Raw genomic sequence first — 25,776 nt, forward strand, 5'->3', positions numbered from 1 at the left:
GAAACTTTTGACATCGCGAAGACACTCTAGGTAGAAAGATAATGAAAGAATAGAATGGGGCATTAGGGTTGGTGCAAGAAGGAGGTGGCATTGAGACCCCAATAGACTTCTCAGAGGGAAACTACAGAGCTGAAGCATATCCCAACACTTATATAAGTTCTGTTTCCAAACAAATTCCATCCCAAATAATTTGGAATACAGCATATGATCTTCATACAATCTGCTAAGAATCACATAGCCCTTACTGTTCTAATGCCAACGGAATCAATAACAGATGTCGGCCTACCTTCGGCTAACTGAGTTCTGAATTTGTAAATCCCACTTAATGCCACTATAAATTCAGTCCATTCTCCAGAAACGCACTCCAATAATTTCTGCAGGCCATTCTTCTATGAAAATAGAAGCACTGTTCCTGCTGGACTTCCCCACACTGAGGCGTCACAAAGCAGTGGAACTGGGAGTGATGCCAGTCCCAGAGATCTCCGCACATTCAATCAAATGGCCCGAGCCTCACATTAATATGATCAATAGAACACGTCAAGGCACAGACCTCTGGCCGTCTCTACAATCAGATAACATTAACTCTTCCCTTTCTGAATTTATTTTGTGTCTACATGTATTTCTGCATCTTCTGCATATTGTGAGAAGTTTTAGGCCCAGTGTCTGAGGAATAATATGCTAGCGTTGGTCCATAGGAGCTTTACGAGAATGATCCCAGGGATGATTGGGTTAACGCATGTTTGTGTTTGATGGCTCTGGGCCTGTACTCGCTAGAGTTTACAAGGATGAGGGGGTATCGCGTTGAAACTTTCCAAATAATGAAAAGCCTAGATAGAGTGGATGTGGAGTGAATGGTTTCATTGGTGAGAGAATCTAGGACCAGAGGGCAGATCCTCAGAATAAAAGGGCATATCTTAAGAATGGAGGTGAGGAGGAATTCCTTTAGTCCTAAGTGGTGAATTTGTGGGATTCCTTGCCACAGATGGTGGTGGAGGACGTCAATAAGTGTTTTTAAAGCGGAGTTTGATTGGTTCTTGTAAAGGCATCAAAAGTTACGGGGAAAAGATAGGACAATGTGGTTGAGAGGGAAAAATCGATCAGCCATTATTGGATGGTGAAGCCGACTCAATGGGTCAAATGGCCTGATTCTGCTCCTATGACTTATGAATCAAGCATCTACAAGTATGAATAAGATTTGTAACCTTCCCAAAAAATAGACACAAAATGCTGAAGTCAGTGTCTCCAGCATCTCTGGAGAAAAAGGATGGGTGACATTTCGGATTGGACCCCTTCATCAGACTGAAAGTAGAGAGGAGGAGAAACTGGAGGTAGGAAAAAGCCAGAATAAATCACGGTGGCAACAGATGACCAAGGGTGGAGCCCATAATGGCCCATTGTTAGCTAGGATGAGGTGGTAACAAAGGGGTATAGGGATGCGAACAGTGAAACTAGTGGGACGACGAGGGTGGGGGAGGGGTGGAAAGAGAGGGAGTGCAGGGGTTACTTGAAATTAGAGAAATCAATGTTCATACTGCTGGGTTGCAAGCTGCCCAAGTGAAATATGAGGTGCTGTACCTCCAATCCGCGTGTGGCCTCACTCTGAGAGCGGAGGAAGCCCTGGAAAGGAAGGTCAGTATGGGAATTGGAAGCAGAGTTAAAAAGTTTGGCAACCGTGAGATCTGGCGTATCCTAATTAAAAAATTAAAAAAAATTAAATTAAACATCTTCAATGTAGCTGGCAGTTCTGAAATGAGAAAAATTAAGATCAGGTCTTCAGATAACCCAATGTCAAGACCAAGACTTCCCGAGTAACAGGTGGGACTGTATCTATTGTTGTTGATGGATTTTGTTGAAAGGCATAGATGTGCTGGGATTGTCCCACAACAGGCCTCTCTAATTCAACAGCTTCAACCTGGCACACAACTAATGGTCTCAATTACCTCATGTAAAATGTAGTTAAAGGCAAAAACATTCATCCAAAAAGGTACCAGGTGCTAGGTCAATTGGAGTTTTTAATGTTTGGCTTTGATAGGTTTTATTTACGCAAGGGGCTGCAAGGATAAAGATTTAAGGTGGTTAAATGAAGAGTAAAGATTAGAGGGCTGGTCTTCTCTCCCGTATACAAGATCAGACAGTGCTTCTGATATTTCTATCCTGGCATAACTCCAGCAAAATGCTCACTGTTTGATCCACAAGTAAAACTGGGAGAAGCCTGTTCTTGGTATTATTTACAACCAGCCTCCTTACAAGACCCAGTCGTAGACAATGGATATTGGTAAGCAAACATCCTTTTAATTAATTTTAATTAATTTTAATTAATGGCCAATTATTTTCAAACTGCAAAATTCTTTGGAAGAAGAAGAACATAATTAAAGCAATAAAGCTGACAACTGATTTGTATAAACTGATTTATATAAACTGCACTTTTGGAAATGTGGCAAATAGTACACCTGGAACTATTTCGGTAGTGGCTTTGTGTGGCAGAGCCCAATACTTAGAGACTCGCTATTGTTTTTTTTTAATACGCTAATCACCACAGCTGTTTAGCAGCTTTATAAACTTAACAGATAAATAAATCAAATGCTTGTCTCCTAAACATTGCACACACACTTATCAACACAACATTGTGCAAAACAAAGCTGTGCGTTCACTGATGAGAAACAGAAGGCATTGGCCCAGTAGCACGGTTCCATGGGTTCCCCACATCATGCAATCCTCAGCCCATAAACAACAGAAGTTCCCACATTCTGCTCTAGATCCAGAAGTTAAGTAGTAACGAATGAGCTGTAACTGCCTTACTTTAGAGATACAGCGTGGAAACGGCCCATCGAGTCCACACCAACCAACAATCACCTACACTAGCACCATCCTACACACGAGGGACAATTTACAAAAGACGATTAACCAACAAACCTGCATGTCTTTGCAATGTGGGAGGAAATTGGAGCACCCGGAGAAAACCCATGTGGTCATAAGAAGCACGTACAAACTCAGTACAGATAGCACCCATAGGCAGGATCGAACCCAGGTCTAAGGCACTGTTAGGCAGCAACTCTACCGCTGTGCTACTGTGCCGCCCTTATGTAACCCCAAAATAAGACTGAAGATGAGGAAAGGGATAAAATGCTGGAGTAACTCAGCGGGACAGGCAACATAGAGAAGACAAAGGACATTTATTGTCACATACACCAATTGGTGCAGTGAAATTTGAGTTACCAAACAGAACACAAATAAGATAAACAGAGCACTTTAGAACTTAACATAAAACATAAAAAACATCCCCCCACAGCGGAATCAACGTTTCCCACTGTGAGGGAAGGCACCAAAGTTCAGTCCTCTTCCTCAGTTCACACGTGGTCGGGGCCTATTGAGGCCTCCGCAGTCGCCGCTACGGGCCCGATGTTTCAGGCCCTCGAACACTCTCACAGCAGCCCAGAGCCTCCGAATCGGCTGCTTCCTACCGGAGACTGCGGCTTCCAAAGTCCACAGGCCAAGCTGGGCAGAGATTGGGTGCTGGGCGCTGGTGACCTCGGCGAGAGATCCCAGGACTCTGCGCTGTTAAAGTCAGTGGCTGGAAAATCAGCGCCGCCAGCGGCTGGAAGCTCCGCAAACCACAGCTCCACGGTGTGAAAGTCGGCAGTCCCAGCAATCCGGAGCTCCAACAAGGCGACCCCGGTAAGGCATCGCTCGCTCAGCGATGGAATCCGGTGCTGCGCCGCCGCTGCTGAAGCCGATGCTCTGGCCGGTCTCCGGCAGGAAAGGCCGCGCCAATCCAGGTTGTAGGCCACGAGGAGAGGGGCTCAGAGAATAGTTGCATCCTCGACCAGGAAGTGACCAAGAAAACAGTTTCCCCCTCTCCCCACATAAAAAAGACTAAAAGATCTCTAAAAACTAACTTTAAAACAAAATAGAAAATAACAAAAAAATGAAGGCCAGACGGCTGCAGGCTAGGCAGCCACACTCAATGGCGCCACCACTCAGAACTCAGATGCTGCCTTTCCCCTTTGAGTTACTCCAGCATTTTGTGTCTATCTTCAGTGTAAACCAGCATCTGCTGCTCCTTCCTGCACGAGGATGAGGAAACCTTTCCACAACGTTCAAACCAGAAAACACTTCACATACATTACATATATAGGTAGGAAGGAACTGCAGATGCTGGTTATACCAAAGATAGACACACATTGATGGATGGACTCAGAGAGTCAGGCAACATCTCTGGAGAAAGAAAATTGGTAACATTTCAGCACAGAACCCTTCTTCAGTGTTAAAGTCGAGGTGGAGGAGGGAGGGGGGGGGGGGGGGGGGGGGGGGGATATAACAGGCAAGAAATGGCTAGAACTAATCAGAGCTGGCACAAAATGAATTCAGGAAGAGTGGAGCCCATAATGGCTAATTGGTGGCTGGGGAAGGTGTGATAACGAGGGATCCAATGATGCAAACAGTAGAACTGGTAGGACAATTAGGTTGGGGGAGGGGGGGTAGAGAGACTGCAAGAGTTACTTGAAATTAAGTATCTAGGCAACTGAGAACATGGCTGTGGTATACAAGGACTGAGAAATACATTGTGAACTTAACTCAACCAGAGAGTTGATGAACAGATGAAGGGTCTTTACCCGAAACGTCGCCTATTCCTTCTTTCCATAGATGCTGCTTCACCCGCTGAGTTTCTCCAGCATTTTTTGTCTACCTTCAATTTTTCCAGCATCTGCAATTCTTTCTTAAACAGATGACCCAGATAATTTATCAATCTAAGTCACTCTTTATAAAGGAATCCAACAGCTGCAGAATTCATGTTTAGGCAGTACACGCACAAATGAGAAAATACGAGGACAAACACACCTGGATAGAGACCAGTATCAAATCCTGGCAGAACTCCCACGAAAAAGTGCTCTGAACGACTGTACATCAATGAGCAGGAAGACAGAGTCTAGGTTTAATAATTCATTCAAATTTGGCAAACATACTCTCACCACCCCATAGGTGCCTCAAATGATAAAAACCACAAGAGGCTGAAACAGGCTCGGTAAAGGTCAGTGTGATTGGTGCGGTTTATTGATGCTACAAATACTTCAGCACCCTGAGGTTAGAGATAGAGGAAGAAGGCTAGGTTTTGTGGTTAATAATAATAATGCACTTTATTGCCATTGTAAATTCATACAACAAAATTTCAGGTGCACTGCCTGAGCGGAGCTCCAACATATTATGTAAATAATGACGACAATGAAAACAGCAAAAACGGCAAGAAAAACGTCATGTCAAGTTAGAATGTGCAATATTTCACAGTATAGTGTTATAGCAGTACAAAATATTGGCTATGGGGGTGTGTATTCAGTGTAGAGTCCAGAGTGGTGATGGCCTTGGGGTAGAAACTGTTCGTTAATCTTGTGGTGTGTGATTTGATGGACCTGTAATGCTTTCCTGAGGGCAGAAGGGCAAACAAGTGACGCGCAGGATGAGATGAGTCCTTTTGTATGTGTGATGCCTTTCGCAGGAACATGAAAATGGAGACTAAGTCCACTTCTTACCCATTTATGTGCAGTGGGGGATCAATCATGAGCCCTTTTGTTTTCTTGGTATGAGTGCTAAGTTGTTCTCTGAGCACCAGCCTATTAACCTCTCTACCTCCTCCCTGTACAAGAGCTATTAGATCTCTTCCAGGGCATCAGGCAAAATGATGTGTGTTGGTGGGTCGGTATGCAGTCATAGGTGGGCTGTGTTGATGACTCTCTGCAGAGCCTTCTTGTCAGCCGCGGAACTGTTGCCATACCACACCAGGATGCCATGTGTCAGGATACTCTCTATGGAGCAGTGGCAACGGCGTCATCTGTTGATCTGTTTGCTCTGTACGCATATTGGTGTGGATCCAGGGTTGATGGGAGAGCGGCCTTGATGTGCTTAAGGACCAATCTCTCCAGGCACTTCATAATTATTGGTGTTAGTGCAACCGGCCTGTGGTCATTGAGGTAGATTATGGCTGTCTGCTTCAGAACTGGCATTATTTCCGATGTTTTTAAGCATGTGGGAACCATGCATTGTGCCAGGGACTGGTTGAAAATTTTTGTAAATACATCAGTTAACTCATCAACACAGTCCCTGAGAACCCGTCCTGGGACTCTGTCCAGACCGGCTGCCTTCCATAATGTTAACATTCCGGAGTGTGTGTGTGGGGTATCAGCAGTCTGTATGATGAGTGTCTGGCTGTTGGGTGTTGAAGCTGGAATAGTGGGCATGACCGTCTCTCTCCTCTCATGGCAGCCAAATAAGTGGTTGAGCTGTTCTGCCAGAGAGGCACTGTTGCTGGTGGACGAGTTGGTATTGATTTTGTAGTATCTCTGCAAAACCTAATCATTGGTTAAAAATTCCCTGTTGAGGTGGAATGGTGGTGCAGGGTAGTTGCTGCCTAACAGCACCAAGATCCAGGTTCGATCCGGACTACGGGTGCTGTCCATACGGAGTCTGCACGTTCTCCCCGTCACTGCGTGGGTTTTCTCCAGTGTAGACACAAAATGCTGGAGTAATTCAGTGGGTCAGACAACATCTCTGGGGAAAAGGAATAGGTGACCTTTTGGGTCGAGAAAAAAGGGTCTTGACCTGAATGTTCACTTATTCCTTTTCTGCAGAGATGTTGCTTGACCCGCTGAGTTACTCTAGCATTTTGTGTCTATCTTCAGTGCAAACCAGCATCTGCAGTTCCTACCTACACATTTTCTTCAGGTGCTTCGGTTTCCACCCATACTCAAAAGACGTGCAGATTTATAAGCTTCTGCAAATTGGCCCTAATGTGTTGGGTAAAACTAATGTATGGGTGATCACTGGTCGGTGTAGACTCGGTGGGCCAAAGGGCATGTTTCCATGCTGTATCTCTAAATTAAACTAAAATACACACAGTGACTTCAATCAAGGACAGGATCCTCCTCTAAGTCACAGCAACACTAGTAGCCTCATAGTCTCTAGGCATTGCATGAGACATTTCATTTTTGGGTGGGATAAGCTCAGGTGACCAGTGCTGATAGCACTACTTGCCAAGAAGTACCAAAAATAGGAACGGTGTACATGTAGGTACAAATCTTTATTTATTCTAATCCCAATTTCTGGAATATGCCCGTAGCCCTCATCTGCCATGGTATTTCAAGCATTCATTGAATACTTCTGAAGTACTGAGAGAGTATCTGCCTCCATCACCTTCACAGATATGGAGTTCCAGGTTTCAACCATGGTTGAAATAATCTGCTCTAATTCTCTTACCCCATATCTAAAACCTCTGTCCTTTCAGTCATTGACAACATGGAGTGAAACAAGCAGAATCTTTTTCCCAGGATGGAAAAATCAAATACTAGAGGGCATAGTTTTATACAAACCCACACATTCAAAACGAACGCAGACAGAAAATACATAAAATACCATGTGGACACTACCTGAGAGCAATAAATACGTAAAAAGACCAATAATTACCAATTAAAAATTAAAAAATGCAAAAATGCATCCCCTTACAGCCCAGCGGTCCGAATTATAAAATCTAATGGCTGCAGGGGTGAAGGATTTCCTGAACCGCTCCGTTCTACAGGGCAGGGAGAGGAGCCGGTTCTCTTTTGACTCTCCAGAATTACATGGAGGGGATGCCCGGGGTTTTTCAGGATGACCTGCACCTTGCTCCTCATACGCCTCTCCATTCCAGAGTCCACTCTCCCCTCCAGCACTGAGCTAGATCGTTTAACCAGTTTGTCCAGCTTCTTGTTGTTTTTTGCACTAAGCAGACAACCGCGTAGAAAATAACACTTGCGACCACAGTGTTGTACAACATGTGCAGCATATCATTACACATATTGAAGGATTTGAGCCTTCTGAGGAAAAAGAGTCTGCTCTGGCCTTTTTTGTAGAGGGCATCAGAGTGACAGACCAGACCAGACCAGTTTGTTATCGAGGTGCACTTATCCAAGGTATTTATATGTCTGCACCACCTCAATGGCAGCCCCTGCAGCGTGGACTGGCTGAAGGGGGAGCTTGGACTTTCCAAAGTTAACCACCATCTCTTTAGTCTTAGTTGTGTTCAGGATGAGACAGTTCTCTTTACTCCAGGCACAGAAGGCACTGATCAAGTTCCTGTATTCCTCCTCATGTCCGTTCCTTACACATGCCACAATCGCTGTGTCATCTGAATATTTCTGTACGTGGCATGTGTGAGACATAGTTAAAGTCTGCAGTATACAGGGTGAAGATGAATGGGGCCAAAACCATTTCCTGTGGGGCTCCAACATTGCATCCCACTGTGCCAGAGACACAGTCCCCCAGCTTAACAAACTGTGTTCGATCCATCAGGTAGTTGTATATCCAGGAGATAAAAGTGGGTTCCACCCCCATCTTCTTAAGCTTGTCATTCAGAATCAGGGGTTGGATGGTGTTGAACGCACTTGAGAAGTCGAAGAACATAATCCACATGGAGCCACCTGGTTCGTCCAAAAAGGAGATCCGGTGCAGCATGTAGAGGACTGCGTCATCCACCCCAATGGTCTCCTGGTACGCAAATTGTAGTGGGTCGAGTGCGTGCTGGACTTGTGGTCTCAGGAGACGAATGAGTAGCCGCTCCATTGTCTTCATGATATGGGATGTGATGGCCACCCGTCTGTAGTCGTTGATCTCGATCAGCTGCCCTGCTTTGGGAACCGGCACAAGACATGATGTTTTCCACAGACCTGGTACCCTCCCTGACTGGAGGCTCAGGTGATGTCCTCTCAAGAGTTATTTCTGGCACAACCAATGATAACATATTGAGTTACCTGCTTCTGAACACATTCAGCCCATGAGCCCTGCTGGAGCGAACTTGATTGCTGCTTCTATTACACTCCATCTTCAAACCACTCATAGGCTACAACATGTATCAGGATACCCCAAGGTCATGAAAAAGATGGCAGAAATGAGAGAACATTGCAATGGACCACAATGTCTGTGCCGAACATTATATCAAGATAAACTAATCTCCTCTGATTTTTCATGATCCAATTCCACAATTCCTTGCAATATCCATGTGCCTTTCTAAAAGCCTCTTAAACACCACCATCATCTGCCCAATTTGGCCCATATCCCTCTAAACATTTCCTATCTCTATGTACCTGTCCAAATCTCCTAAAGATTTGCTGTTGTAAGTACACAATTGATGACTCCAGGTTATACAGAAGGACTCACCTTTCATACAGCATCCCACTGATTGGTGGCAGCCAATGAATAGTTACAGAGTCCGGAGTCTGTCCGATCACTTCTGGAGCCACTGAAATGGGCGCAGGTTTTTTAGAATGAATCCAGCCTTGATATACCAGGTCCAAGTAACAGTGCATTCGTGCAACCTGGTTTGGTGAAAAGTTATTGGTACAGCTATCATCTGTAATAAGAAAGAAAGACAGATAAGAGCATTTTTAGGAAATAAATGTTGTCATTTACGTCAAAATAAAAGATTAACAACCACAACACTAAACAGAAATGCCATGTGGAAACGAATCAGCCTTTTTATGGGTGGCACAATGGCGCAGTGGTAGAGCTGCTGCCTTACAGTGCTGGAGATCCGGGTACGATCTTGACTATGGGTACTGTCTGTGCGGAGTTTATATGTTCTCCCTGCAATCAAGTGGTCTTTCTCTGGGTGCTCTGGTTTCTTCCCACACTACACAGATTTGAAGGTTGATTGGCCACTGCAAATTACCCCTAGTGTCTGATTCCAAAGAAGTGCAGATTTGTAGATTAATTGGCCGTAGTGTATAAATTACTCGCAGTGTATAAGATAGAACTAGTGTACAGGTGAATGTAATCGGCACAGACTCGGTGGGTCGGAGGGCCTGTTTCCATGCTGTATCTCTAAATTAAACAATTTTCTGTTCATCATTTGGACTGAAGATTTAGGATAATGTTCGTTCCCTCCCTGAACTATGGGTGCACTCTCAACCATCTCCTGCCTCAATAGCATCCCAGCGAAGATCAGTCTGTCAAAGATTAAACCTCAGAGGATTGGTGAAATATCAGATGAAGTTTAATCCAAGCACCTGTGAATGGCAAGATACTTGATAGCATTGAGGTACAGAGGGATATTGGGGTCCAACTCCATAACTCCTTGCAAGTAATAACACAAGTAGATAGAGTGTTAAAGAAGACTTATGGTTGCCTTCATTGGTCAGAGCAGAGTATAAGAGCTTTGTAGTTTTATAGGACTTTGATTAGGCCATTTTTGGAGTATTGTGCGCAATTTTAGATTAGATTAGATTCCTTTATTGTCATTCAGACCTTTCGGTCTGAACAAATTTTCGTTGCCTGCAGTCATACATATAATAATAAATAACAAAACATACAATAAACACAAATTAACATCCACCACAGTGAGTTCACCAGGCACCTCCTCACTGTGATGGAGGCAAAAGTCTTAAAGTCTCTGTCTCTTCCCTCCTTGTTCTCCCTCTGCGCTGAGGCGATCCAGGCTTCCGTTGTCGTGACCCCGCCGGATGATGGCAAGTCAGTCCTGCGGCTCAACCGAGCTCCGTGAACGGGCTGGTTTAAGCTCCGTGGCCTGGGGTGGTCGAAGCCGCCGAAGCTGCCGCCCTCCAGTCCAGCAGAGGCAGCTGTAGTTGCGGGAGCTCCGGAAAAACAGGTCACCAACCTGTGACCTTCGAGCTCCCGACGATGTCGTCCACTGGCCCGCGGCCGAGCCCCGAATTCAGGTCGCCGCCGCCGGAATGCCGGAACGCCGCCGCAGCCCCGAAGCCACGCCACCGCCACCGGAACGCCGCCACAGCTCCGAATTTGGCCAGCCTCACGTTGGTAAGTCGTGGCTGGCTCTGCCTCCAGAGCCTCGAGGTCGGTCGCAGTTGGAGGCCGCCAGCTCCGCCATTAGGCCTCAGCGCAGACGGAGGCAGAGAAGGGGGATACGACAAGAAGAGTCACATTCCCCCGAAGGAAGAGGCAAAAATACACATTTCACCCCCCCCACACATATACACAACCTAATAAACTAAAATGTAACTAAAACAGGACAAAAGAAAACAACAATAAAAATAAAAACAGACGGACTGCAGGCGAGCCGCAGCTATGCAGGAAGGATGTGGAGGCTTTGGAAAGGGTGCAGAGGAGGTAGAGAGCATATTGGCCAGTTGCATCACGGCCTGGTTTGGCAGCTTGAATGCCCAGGAGCGAAGAAGACAGCAAAAAGTTGTAATTACGTTCTGACCTCCCCACCGTCTAAGGTGATTTACTGGAATCGCTGCCACAAAAAAGCAGCCAGCAAAATCAGGGACCTACACCACCCTGGCCACACACAAATTTCACCCTGCCATCAGGAAGAGGGTACAGGAGCCTGAAAACTGTAACGTCCAGGTTCAGGAACAGTTTCTTCCCGACAGGAAGGATGAGAACCCGCAATCCTATTAAATCAACACTACAACGTCAAATAAGCTCTGAACTACATAGACTATTATTGTTATTATAATTTTTATTTGTGTGCATGTGTATATATATATCCAGTGCCCTCCATAATGTTTGGGACAAAGACCCATCATTTATTTATTTGTTAGACAAAAGTGCTGGAGAAACTCAGTAGGTGCGGCAGCATCTAAGGAGCGAAGAAAATAGGCAACGTTTCAGGCCGAAACCCTTCAGACTGATTTATTTATTTGCCTCTTGTATTCCACAATTTTAGATTTGTAATAGCTGGTGCATGAATTGGGAACAACACCTCCCAAACATTATGGTGCCCAGAAATGGGGGTCTATGTATAAACACAGCTGTAACCAAAATGTATAAAAATGGCCCTTTTTTTTAATCTGACAATGTGCACTTTAACCACATATGATTTTTCTATTACAGATCTCAAATTGTGGAGTACAGAGGCAAATAAATAAATGATGGGTCTTCATCCCAAACATTATGGAGGGCACTGTATATATAAGTGTATGTGTGTGGGCGTGTGTGTGTGCACACGGAACTTTATTTTTTCCGTTTATTAGATTGTTTACAGTACTATGTTTACATATTCCGTTGTGCTGCAGCAAGTAAGAATTTCATTGTTCTACCTGGGACATATGACAATAAAACACTTTTGACTCTTGACCTAATAGAAATATATAAAATTATGAGAGGCATACATAGTGAGAACCTTTTTCTTAACATGTCAATATCAAATACTACAGGACATAGTTTTAAGTGGAAAGGGGAAAATTTTAAAGATGTTCAGGATGGTATTTTTTTAAACACAGATGGTGATGAAGGCCTGAAAAAGAGCTGCCAAGAGCAGAGGTGGGAGCAGATACTATAGTGGCATTTAAGTGATTTTTTGGATTGGCACATGGATATGAATGAAATGGAGTGATATAGATTATGTGCAGGCACATACATTGTGGGCCAAATGGCCTTTTCTTGCCATCAATCTATATATTACTAAAAGTCTCATCTTGTTCGGATGTCTGTCTGTCTGTGTGCGTGTGATTCAAGTTACTACATCAAAACAGTACACAAAAGTGTGAACATTTTGACACCACCTTACTCATCATTGACCTGTGGTTATTTGTATCAAGTTTTGTTCAGACTGATGATATATTTCACAAGTTATCACATTTTTAAATTTACTAAATCCACTTTGATAATCACTTCAACACTTCAGTGCTGGCAGTTGCAGCTATGATGTCACAATGGGATCTCATAGTCCTCCACCCGACATTTGTAACAATGTTGCCATCATAAAACGTCGTGGTCCTGGCTGCAAGTGATTGAACAGGAGGGGGAGCGGCCAGGGGAAGTGGAATTGGAAGTGCTGGGGGAGGCAGGGGAAGTGCAATTGGAATTTATTTTTTAATTCCAGTGCTGGGGGAGGCATGGGAGTGGTGGAATCTTACATTGGGGAAGGGGTTGCGTTGGGGGACCAGGCCGCCCGTCGGGGTTATGGGTTAGAGGTGGAATGTTGTGTTGGGGCACAGGATACGTTGGGGGAACGGGCGATGGTGGAAACGGGTTTGCGTTGTGATCCCGGAACTATGCCAAAGTGATACACGATAGCGCTACAATTTTTGCTCCACCTTACTCGCGTTGGGGGAACAGGGTGCGTTGGGGGACCAGGCCTTCCATGTGACAGGGACCCAATGGGTCCCACTTGTTCTAGCATTCCATAAATTGGGATTAGAATAGTTTATGGGCCATGTTCCAGAAACCAGGATTTGAATAGTTAAGTATTTGATAATTTGCATATACCATCCTTGAAGGACACGTTTCAGTGCTTTATAACTCTATCGCAAACTCGCACATATACAGTAAAAATAAAATCAGTTTACAAACAAAAAGATGAGCAAAGATAGAGACACAAAATGATTTCATAACTCAGTGGATCATGCGGCGTCTATGGAGAAAACGGATGGGTGACGTTTCAGTTCGGGACCCTTGGTCAGATCGAGTGTAGGGGGGAGGGAGACGTGCAGCAAGAAAAGAGCAGGACAAACCAGAGACAGCACCAGAGACTTTGAGCAGGGAGATTCCCTGATAGGCTGCCTGTTGGCTGGGGACGTTCCGACCCTAACAGGGTGAGCACTTGCATCCAACAAGAGGTGGACATGAAAAAACAACTATGGGTATTCCAAAAGGACGTTAAAAACGTTTACCAGATGAGGTATTCCACCAATATTTCCTTCCCAAATAAATTGAAGTAGTTCTTAAAGCTTTAATGTGGTTTTCTAAGAAAACATTAGTAATGTGTGGTCTCTATTCCCAGAATGGCATTCCTGAATCCTGGAATAGGACTTCAAATTCCACATTGAAGTAAGGCCAGGACCACGTAAATGATACTGGTCAGCTTTTTAAACATGGTGTTAATTTGCATGTGTTTGTGTTGTGTTTAAAGGTTTCCTAAGTGATATACATCCATGTCTTTAATATTTCCATATTCTCAACATTATTTGCTGTCTCGCCCTTGTTAGGGGTCATTGTGATTGGCCCAGTATCAGCAGGCTCCAACAATCATATCAGAGCCACTGTGATCACCAGGCAACCAAGAACACAATTTTTTATAAACCTATTATCTACCTCATAAATGTACAACATACCTTATAATCATGCTGGTTGGCATTCCAATCTAGCATTTACGTATGGTTCTACACAATCAAAACAATGTAACTGTTCTCTTTCTACTAGCCTTTTAAACTATTCCGTCCATAAATCAATACCAATGAGCACTAATTGTTGGTCAAATCACAAGCAGGATTTCCTCAATAAATAGTATTTTGAGGCACGCTCAAAAAGACCATGTTAGAAAACATAGAGCAGAAACAAGGAACTTGTTCAAATGCTCAGGGCACTTGTAGGGCCAGCACAACTCGGGTTCCTCTGGAAGTCTCTATTAGAGCCAGCATGGTTTTGTGCATGGGAGATTGTGTCTCACAAATTTGAATTGAGTTTTTTTGAAGAAATAGCCAAGAAGGCGGATGAGAGCAGGATGGTTGATTTTCTTTACATGGACTTCAGGAAGGCCTTTTATACGGTTGCCTATGATAAGGCTAGTTTTCAATTTCCATACCCTGCAAAATAGATTCCGCACATTTACCGATCAATTTCCTTCATGATTGTACACACCTCGAAGATCATCACCCAGCTACCTGTACTCAAAAGAAAAGAGTCCTTTCTGGTCAACTTCTCCCTAGAGTTCAGGCTCTAGATTCCTGGCAACATCCTCGTAATTCTTCTCTGTACTCCATCCAGCTTAATGGCATCTTTCCTATATGAGGGTTGCCAAAACTGAACATATTCGTCCAAGTGTGACTCACCAATGACTTGTACAATAGTAACATGACATTTTAACTTTTATACTTCGTTTCCTGACTTATAGTCAGCATTCCAAAAGTTTTCTTCACCACCCTATTGACCTGCGATGCCACTTTCAGGGAACTATGTACCATAATGCCACATCCCTCAGCTTGACAGCACTCCCCATGCCCCAACCATTCATGGTCAAGGTCCTGCCCTGGTTTAATTTACCAAAATGCAACACCTCACACTTAATTACATTGAACTCCATTAGCTATTAGTCAGCCCACTTGCCTAACTGATCAAGGTCCTGCTATAATTCTAGATAACCATCTTTCCTCTCTTTAATATGTCCTACTTTATTGTTAACAGCAAACTAACTAATTATGCCTTGTACATTCTCATCCAAATCATAGATAACAAAGAGCTATGCTAAGCACAAATCCCTGAGGCACATCACTAGTCACAGGCCTCCAGTCCAAAAAACAACCTTCCACTCATCACCCTTTGCTTCCTATCACAAAGCCAATTCTGTATCCAGTTAGCCAGCTCTCCCACAATCCTATGTTTTCTAACCTTCTGGAGCAATGAGAAATTTACTATGAGGAACCTCATCACAGCTTGGTATTGGCAACCATTACCCTCAAGATCACAAAATATTACAGAGCGTTGTGAACACACCCCAGTAACTTGGTGCTGCCTTGGGAAAGCAGCCAACATATTCAAGGCCAATTCACATCCAGCTATTCTATCTCCTCCCCTCTTCCATCAGGTAGAAGATACAAAAGTTTGAAAGCATGTCTTGAAAAATTCAAGAACAGAATCTTCCCCACTGTTATCTGACTATTGAACAAACCTCCCATGTGCTAAGGATGAATTCCCAATCTTCCAAACCACCTCATTACCAACCTTGCACTTTTTTTACCTGCATTTTCTCTGTAGCTATACACTCTATTCTGCACTCCAATTATTTTGTATTTTACACTTTTTGATGTACTCATGTAATATATGATTTGTCTGGATTGCATGCAAAACAAGATTTCTCACTGTTTAACACAAAGTGCAAGAGGAACTCAGCCGGTCTGACGCAACCGTGGGGGGCTTGCCTAGGTGACGTTTTGGGTTTGGACCTTTCTTCACATTGTTTGTACTGGGAGAGAAAGTGGGGAGGCTGGAAAGGAGGTGAGGTTGGGTCAAAGCATGGAAAGTAATAGGTGGGTATATATATAAATGTGTTTGATTGGCAGTAGGGTGGAGTAGATGACAAAGGCTAGAAATGTAAAGGAGATAAGAGAATGACCGATAAAGAGAGAAGAAAAGAGGGAGGGATAGAGGCAGAAGGCGATAGGGGTGGGAAAAGAAGGGTGGAATAATAGCTGAAGTGGTGGGGTGAGGGCAGAGGAAAGAGTTTAATTTAGTTTAATTTAGTTTATTGTCTGGTGTTCCTTAAAATTGGGAGAGTTTAATGTTCATACAGTTGGGTTGTAAGCTACCCAAGCAGAATATAATATGCTGTTCCTTCAGTTTGCATGTGGCCTCACCCTGGCAATGGAGGTGGCCTAGTATTGGAATGGGAGTTAAAATGGCAAGCAGGAGTTCCAGCAGGTATCTCGGTACATGTGACAATAATAAAACAATACTAACACAGAACATCAAGAGTAAAAGGACACACGCACAATGACAGATGTCTACAACTAGGTTGTCAGAAATGAGTGTCAGCATCGGGATTTCAAAAAAGCACCAGAATGAAACGCATGACTACATGTAGAGGGTAAGATCTTCAACAAATCAGTGACAATGAATAAATCCACTTAAGGACCAGTGAATATAGTCACTGAGTTAGTTTAGTTTTGAAATACAGCATAGACACAAACCCTTCGGTACAGCGAGTCCACAACGACTATCGATCATCCATTCACAATTGTTTTATGGTTATTCCAATTTTGCATTGACTTCCTACACACTAAGGGCAATGTACTGAGGCAAATGAACCTGCAACCCCACATATCTTTAGGATGCGGAAGGAAACCAGAGCATCTGGAGGAAACCCATGCTTTCACAGGCAAAACGTGCTAACTCCACACAGACAGCATCCGAGGTCCTGATTGAACCCGGGTTTATGGCGTTGTGCAGCAACAGCTCTATCAGCTGAACCACTGTGCCATTGATTACACAAATCAGTGAAATCATGAGACTTACCCCATTATTTTAGCAGGAATTGATCTGCAGTCATATTGCTTGTTCAATGATCTAGTCACGCCCATTCCTGGCTTGAAAATAACTCTCTGTGCATTAGAGTGCCAAGGCAATGAGCCACATATAGAATGGGGTGGAACGCCTTTGGGGCCACACTTGGGATGATCTATACTTTGCTACTATTCTTTGATGTTTTCCAGCATGGTTTATATTTGCTTGCTTATGAAACAGTGCCCCGCATAACCATCTACCAAGAAAATCAGATGTTTGCTGGAACTGTTTCACAGTCTGAACTGAATTATCCACATTAACTCTCTCTGATGTTGGTAGAAAATCAATTACAGAAACAATTGCATATTTCAATTGTTCACAGATAAACTATTGGAAATAATCTTCTCAGATGCAATGTAACTATTTACTTTAATTATTTTGGACATGTCTCTCACTTTGGTTCTGCCTGTGGGATCCACGGTATGTTGAGAAAAGATAATTTTCCCAGAAGCATTGAGAGCTCCCCTCTACTTGTCAGTTTTGCCTGATCAAACACAAGCTAATAAACATCCTCCAAAACTTTTCCACTGTGCAGATACTTGGAAAGGAAACTTGGCATGATCATAACAAAAATCCCAAATGAATCCAAGATGCATCTGCTTTCAATAGGAGCCTAAGATGCTTGGAGATCTGCCCCTCTGTGTGGGAGGGGAAATTTAAGGTGACAGGAGAAGGACAAAAACAAGAACCTGAGGGGCAATGTATTCACTCGGGTGGTGGGTATATGGAACGAGTTGCCGAGGATGTAGTCAAGGCAAGTATTATAACAGTATTTAAAAAACACTTGGACAGGTACATGGATGGGAAATGTTTAGAGGGATATGGACTAAACATGAGCAAATGGGATTAGCTTGCATGGGACATCTGGGCCAACTGGACTTGTTTCTTTGTCATATAACTGTGACACTTAAGTTGTTAGATAAAATATGTTAGTTGTGAAGAATGAAACACATCCATTACTCAGCACCCAAGTCTGCCAATAGCACTGTTTACTTCAGAATAAAACTCCTATAATCTGTCTAAGTAGACATCTTTCATTCTAACCTTGCAAAAATGTATCATATATTTCTGTCAGAATGAATTTATCATAGTCAATCATTTCCTTATCATGTACCTCCCAAACATTTGCAATGCAATGGAACGAGTCATCAGTGGGCAAATGGGATTAGCCTGGATTGGACAATTTGGTTGGCATGGACGAGATGGAACGAAGGGCCTACGTTCGTGCTGTATGAGTCTCTGACTCTTGTGCCATGAAACTGCAATTATTCATAAATAACATGATCAACTCTACTTAGTTCAGGTTCTGCCAAAACTACTTGGCTCCAAACCATATCGTAGACTTAATCCACATATAGATACATGAGCTGATTGCAAGAGTGGTTCCACTCAACATAAACGGGGTATTCAACCAGCACTGCATCAGGGAACCCAAGCAAAACAGAAATTAGTTGGGTTCAATGAAAATTCTTTCATGGTCAGAATATCACTAGACACAAGACACAACGATGGCAAATCTTGCCAACAAATTATCACCCCACCTGAACTCCACTGCAGGAGTTCCTTGAGCTAATCCCACACGGATATGTTTATTTTAGTATAGTTTAGATAGAGCCAAAAAAAGGCCCTTCGGCCGACTGAGTGTGTCCTGACCAGCGAACCCTGCACACTAGCTCTATCCTAGGCACCAGGGACAATTTACAATATTTACCAAAGCCAATTAACCTACAAACCTGTACAGCTTGTGTACCTGTGCATTGAACCTGTACATCATCTGTATACCTGGAGCGTGGGAGGAAACTGGAGCACCTAGAGGAAACTCACGTGGTCACAACGTACAAATTCCGTACAGCGCTCATAGTCAGGATCGAACCCAGGTCTTTTGCATTGTAAGGCAGCAACTCTACCACTGTACCACAATGTCAGACCCTGTTCTAGTCAAAAATGAAGTAGGAAACATGATAGAAGAAGTAGCTGTTGATGGCCTAGTTGAGTGGTTGAGTACCCGTTTGATTGCAATTCTAGGATGCAGCTCATTCTAGTTTGATCTTTTTGTCCCCATGTACTCGAGTATATATTATGAGGGGCATGAAAAGTAGTCAGTCAGAACCATTAGTTCTCTCCAGAGTGAAAATGCTAAAGATTAGAGACCATAGGTTGAAGGTGAAGACACAGTTCAAAGGAGATTATTTGATTGATTAATTGAAAGATATATCATGGAAACACTAAGTCCATGCTGACCATCAATCACTCGTTCACAAGTCTATGTTATTTCACTTTCGCATCCACCCCCTACACATTCCGGGCAATTTAAAGAGACCAATTAACCTACAAACCTGCACTTCGTTGGGATGTGGAATGAAACCGGATCACCCAGAGGAAACCCAAGTGGTCACAGGGAGAACGTGCAAACTTCATGCAAAGTCAGGTTCGAACCGGGTCTCTGGAGTCATGCAGCAGCGGTTCTATCAACTTGTGTCAGACAGCAACTGTGTCAGCCTTGTGTGGGAAAAGTTTATTTTTCAGAGAATAGTGATGAAGGCAAATACCTGTGGTGAATAAGAGGCTTTTAGATAGGCTCATGGATATGCAGGAAATGGAGGGTTATGGATCATGTGCAGGAAGAGGAGATTAGTTTATTTTGGCATCATGTTCAATTTCAACATTTTGGGCCGAAGTTCCTGTGATGTATTGATCTATGATCTATACATGGCCAAGTTTAAGAATGACTGCAAGGTTGAGATGATTGAAAAATCGATATTGCATATAACAAAGCACATGGCAGTTTAGTGGCCACCATTAATGGCGATAATAAAGTTAAAGTTCTCAAATTTTAGAGATTAGTGCAGTTATGGGAAATCTTGTGTTTAAACCGACTCTTCTGAGATAAAGTAAGAGTAAATGAAAACCCCCACATTGCAACTACGTAAAAAGAACACAACTTCATTGAACTAATCTCATCAGAATTGAATTGAATTGAATTGAATAACCTTTAATAATCCTTTACAGGAAATTACAGTGCCACAACAGCTTCAAGACAGACATAACACCACACATTTCCACAGATAGCTTCAATACTTAATAAGTTAAAATACAATGAATGAATACTAAAAAAAATCCAAAATTATTTTTGTGCATTATAAAACCTTATAGCAGCAGGTATACAAGACTTCCTATATCTCTCCGTTTTGCACATTGGTGCAATCAGTCTCTGACTGAAGATGCTGCACTTGATCACCTTCAGGGCGTGGAGTGGGTGAGTGGGGTTGGTCATTATTGAACCTAGTTTGTTCAGAGTTCTGGCCTCTGCCACCTGCTGGACCGTTAGTTGCTCAGCCCCGACCACTGAGCCGGCCTTCCTGATCAGCTTGTCCAGTCTGTTTTTGTCCGCTATGCGGGCGCCTTCTCCCCAACAGGCCACAGCAAAAAACAGAGCACTGGCCACCACTGAATGGTAGACACTGCACAGTAGGGGTTGGCAGATATTAAATGACCTTAGCCTCCTTAAAAAATACAGTCGACTTTGTCCCTTCCTGTACACCGCCTCCATATGACTCTTCCAGTCCAGCTCACTGTCAAGCTGCACACCAAGGTACCTGTGGTTGGCGACCACCTCCACCTCAGTGCCCCTGATGGTGATTGGTGTTCAGATCAGACCACAATAATGAAATCAGGCCTGTATTTAAGATGTACCTGCAGTTTCTACACTCACTTAATGATTCCCCCAACTGCGATAAAAGAAACAAGTCAATTTTATGCATGTATCATACTAATGCCATGAACTAATGTTCTGAAGAATATGTGCATGCCACATTGTAATGCTCTATCCCATTGCTTTTCTCTTTATCAGAGTTTCTATCAATTGTTCCTTCTACCTCCCTAAGATAGCTAAAGTAACACACATAGGCTATCCAATGGCTTGCTTACTGTAGCAGCTACCTTTTCTTTCATCCATCATGCATATACGCAGGGCTCAAAATTAACGGTTGCCCGGGTGCCATTGGCCACTCAAAGCGTCGCCGGGCAACCTAAACACCGAGTCATTTTGCCCGGCTTGGCAACCAGATACTGGTTTGTACTGAAGATAGACACAAAAAACTGGAGTAACTCCGCAGGTCCGGCAGCATCTCTGGAGAAAAGGAACGTGACATTTTGTGTCGGCGGTGACGGCTGTATTGCGTGGGCAAGATATTAGGTGCATGGTGACGAAGGGTCGCAGCGAATGACGGCCCCGAACAGTGACAGCGGCTCCATCTCCTCCTCCCCCCTCCTCCCCCCCCCCCCCCCCTCGCTGTTAGCGGGATTGCTGTCGCGGTCGCTGCTGTGCGGGACCCGTCATTCGCTCTGACACTTCTGAAGCAGCTGCACCATAGATCCTATAACTGTGGGATCTTTGAGCTGCACCGCTCGGCCCCGCACCTTGCTGTTGGCTGGCGGAGGAGGGGGGCGTTGCGAGGAAATCGCGACAGCAAGGCAGCGGGGCGATGTTGTCCGAGGAGCGCTGACCTTCCTTCCTCCCCACCTCGCCCCCCTTCTCTCTCTCTCTCTCTCTCTCTCGCATGCCCCCTCCACCCCACCCCTCCCCCTTTATCCTGGGACCCCTCCTCTACATCCGGCACTGATCCCTATTCCCGCCTCTATTCAGTCCTCACTGACATCCCCTGTGCTCCCCTTATCCCTTTCCCATCCATCCTGCACTTCTCCTCCATCCATCCTGTGCTGATCCCCCATCCATCCTGTACCAATCCACGCATTCATCCCATACTGACCCACCCTCCATTTACCCTGCACCTTCGCCCATTCATCCTGTAGTGATTTCCCATTCATCCTGCACAGTCCCTCCGATCCACCCTGTACTGACCCCCCCCCCCCCCCCCATTCATCCTGTGCTGATCTCCCCCACCCCCCATCCATCCTGTACTGATCCTCCCCTTCAAGAAGAATGGGGGGAATAATCTGTTGAAGGGTCTCGACCCAAAACGTTGCCTATTTCCTTCACTCCATAGATGCTGCCTCACCCGCTGAGTTTCTCCAGCACTTTTGTCTACCCCCACCCATCCCGTACTGAACCCCCCCATTCAACACCACTGACATCCCCCGTGCTCTCCCCTCACAATTTTACCTAATCCAACCAACACGTACTAATTCACCTGCCTCAATCCATCCATTCTGCACCTACTGCCTTCTAAACCCCCCCACCCCCGGCCATCTATCCACCCCGCACTGATTCACACACACACCCTTCCCTGACCCTATTATCCTGGAAATGTCTTCAGAGCGCATATTGACTATGTTTGGTAACGGAATGCAATCAAATGTGTTTTCATTCCCAATGTTATTATTTGTTTTAATCCATAAAGATGGATTAATTAAATTGTGAACACGTGAAACATTAAAACCCCAGTGTTCGATTGTCACTGCTACCGTTGACATGTTATTACAGAATTCATTTTAACGGCAAATCAATGCTCTTACTATGGAGTATCAGTACTGTAGTTATTTAATGAGCAACATTCACAACTATACCTACACATATATGTTACCATGGTCCAGGATTTATTGACACAGGTTGATCATACGCTGAATAATCCAAACACATTTTTGTTTGGAAGTGGAAAGAACTAATAGAAATTGCATTAACTGCAATGTGTAAAAAGAGTTGAGATACTGTCTTATAATTTTGCTGCATGTCATTGTGGGATATATCATGTCTTGATTCGTGAATGTTTAGTTTGTGACTTTATTTGAAGCAGAAATAATATGTGAATGCTTCATTGAGTATAATTCCGACTGGTAACTACGCGCTTTATCCGAGCACATTATCGCGCGCGTCATGCAAACCGTCTTAAATGACCACCTAAACTGTAATTTGGCAACCTAAAAAGCTGCCAAGGTTGCCCGGCTGGCAACAGGGAAAAAAAGTTAAGCGAGAGCCCTGATACACAATTGCAATTACTGGTTGGAATTGAAAGATTAGCACACAACAAAAGTTTTTCACTGTATCTCAGTACATGTGACAATAAGCTAAACTCAATTAAAATGGAGACATGCCAAGAGTTTGGAAGAGTGGCAGATCGAATGAGCAAAAATTATTTTTGGTGTGACAGATGAGTGATCATAGTGGATGTAAATGGCAAGTTGACATCCTCACTGCCTAAACTTAGCAAGGCAACATTGTTGAAGTTAATTGCAGAAAAATAGACCTAAAGATAAATACAATGTTCTCAATGAGTGACTCCTTTCTACTCCAAGTCTGAAAACATCAACAACATATATATTTCAAGAAGTACTCTGTGAACAATAATAAAAATAACAAATAGCAGTATCTCAGGACATACATGGTGAAATGATGCAAGCCATTTCTTTTAAACAGCACCTTATGTTGCTTACTGCCAAAGCAAGTAAAATTAAGATTCAATAAATCTTAATAATTGTCATTGAAATGGAACTTCATCTACCTCTCTCTGAAACCCCCAGTGAATTACATCAACTGGATAAGCCTCTCATCATTTGGCTTAGCCAATTTCTACAGGAATTTTGGCTCTATCTGAACCCATGATCTAATTTCTAAATTGTTAAATGTTCCTGTTTGCTTTGAGGAGCATTGAGGTCAATCTGTGTATTTAAGGAATTGACTCAAAAAATTGTTTTCATGTTGTTTTCCAAGCTCTTTTTTGTCTAATGAATAATGGATGGAAAATAAACTTGATTCTTTAAAGTCAAATCAGTTTTCATTGGATCTCAAAAGAAATAAGAAAATTATAAAGGCACCGCCAAATTAAATGTTAACTGCAACAGTTTGCAGATGCCACTTCAATGGAGCACCATCATCTTCTAATTCTGTTTTTTTATTTTCAGTTTAAAAATATCTTTGAAGAGCAATATCAGAAATGGGGGCAAAATGAAATCAGCTTTGGATAGTTATGAGAACAATCATCCCTGAAGTCATACACCATGGAAGCAAGCCCATTGGCCTATTTGTTCCTGCCAACCAAGATGCCCATCTCAATTTGTCCCAATTGGCCACATTTAACCCATATCCCTCTAAACCTTTCCCAAGTGCTTGCCCAAATATATTTTATGAGTTGTTATTGTACCTGCATCAATCACGTCCTCTGGCAGCTTATTCCACATATACGCTATTTAGCACCAAACCAGCTTGAAAGTATAAGGCCTCCTGATCTTGTTCATGGGTCATTACAAGCTTTTAACTTTCAAAGGAAATTCACTGATCTTTAGATTAGACTGGAAGGGTACTATTTTTTATATTTTTAGCAAACAGAAAAATTGTCCTTTTATCTGTCTACCAACCTGATAAAACATGGATAAAGTCAGTAACTGGTGGTAAATAATTGATAAACTAGTGAGTGCTGCTGCCCAATAGCTCAATTGTGTTCAATCATGACATAAGATAAACTCTGTAAAGTATTCCACATTCTCCCTCTGAAGGTGTGGGTTTTCACGGTGCTCCGGTTTCCTTCCACATCTTAATGTCATGTTGGCAGGTTAATGGGCAACTGTAAATTTTTCCTATGTACAGAAAAATTGCAAAACAAATAAAGAGGAATTGATGGGAATATGTTATGTATGGAAACAAGGGGGGTGGGGGTGGAATGCAGCTAATGGCTTTGCTTGCGGAGGTAGAGTGGGCCAACTAGGCCAAAGAGCCTCCTAATAAGTTGTTATAAGCATGAAAGTAAGGAATATCTTTCCATGTTTAATGCTCCCACAAACTTATGAAGAAGTATAAAATCATGAGGGGAAAAGGTAGGGTAAATGTGCAGTCTTTTTCCCCAGGGTAGAGAAATCAAGAACTAGGGGGCAAAGGTTTGTGAGAGGGGAAAGATTTAATAGGATTTTGATGGGCAATTTGCTTTTTCTTTACACAGATATAGGGAACAAGCGGCAAGAGGAAGTAGATGAGGCAGGTACAATAACCAAATTGGAAAGACATTTGGACAGATAAATAGATAGCAAAGATTTAGAAGGATGTGGGTCAATCATGGATAAATGAGATTAATTTAGATGGGGCATGGTGGTCGGCACAGACCAGCTGGGCCAAAAGACCTGTTTCCATGCTGTATGACTCTCTGGCCAAGTTTGAATTCAGCCATTGATTAGCATGATTTGTGCAATGAATAAGTAACTAAACAGCAGTTATTACATCCAATAAACATCAATCTCATCAATCATCTAATTTCAACGAGGTTTAACTCTGCAGTGTCAAATTAGAAAGGAGCAATAGTGTCAGGCTCCTGCAACATTTGATTGCTTCAAGGCCCTACACGGGTTCCAAAGTCTAGCTCCTGCCTCCACCTGCCTAACACACACAACAGATTCTGATCTGGAGTGGCAGTTGATTTCCTGGATCATGTGTGGGTGACACAATGTTGCAGCTTGTAGAGCCATTGCCTCATAGCACATGTACCCAGGTTCAATCCTGACCTTGTGTGCTGTCCGTGTCGAGTTTTGACCATTCTGCCTATAACCACGTGGGTTTCCTCTGGGTTCCCCCATATCCCAAAGACGTGCGGACTGGTAGGTTAATTAGCCTCTGCAAATTGCCTCTAGCGTGTAAGTACATGGTAGAATCTAGGGGGCAATTTATAACAATATGCAAAGAATAGATTAGTGTAGGATTAGTGTAAATGGGTGGTAGATAGTCACTGTGGACTCATTGGGACAAAGGGTCAGTTTTCTGTTTGAGCTACAAGAGATCATCTTCCTGGGACGACAGATGGCACAATGGGCTAAGTGTTCGGAAGGTAGCCG

At 43.5% G+C, this 25,776-nt stretch overlaps 1 protein-coding gene across 1 annotated transcript in view; it reads right to left on the minus strand.

The window, feature by feature from the left end:
- LOC129701031 (pappalysin-2-like) overlaps positions 1 to 25,776 on the minus strand; it is a 261,112-nt gene that overhangs the window by 151,178 nt on the left and 84,158 nt on the right. Inside the window, exon 5 of the mRNA XM_055641962.1 lies at positions 9,181 to 9,373. Coding sequence (XP_055497937.1) covers positions 9,181 to 9,373 — 193 coding nt within the window. The remainder of the gene's footprint in view (positions 1 to 9,180; positions 9,374 to 25,776) is intronic.

Source organism: Leucoraja erinacea, chromosome 10 (genome assembly GCF_028641065.1).
Source record: "Leucoraja erinacea ecotype New England chromosome 10, Leri_hhj_1, whole genome shotgun sequence".
NCBI classification, from domain to species: Eukaryota; Metazoa; Chordata; class Chondrichthyes; order Rajiformes; family Rajidae; genus Leucoraja; species Leucoraja erinaceus.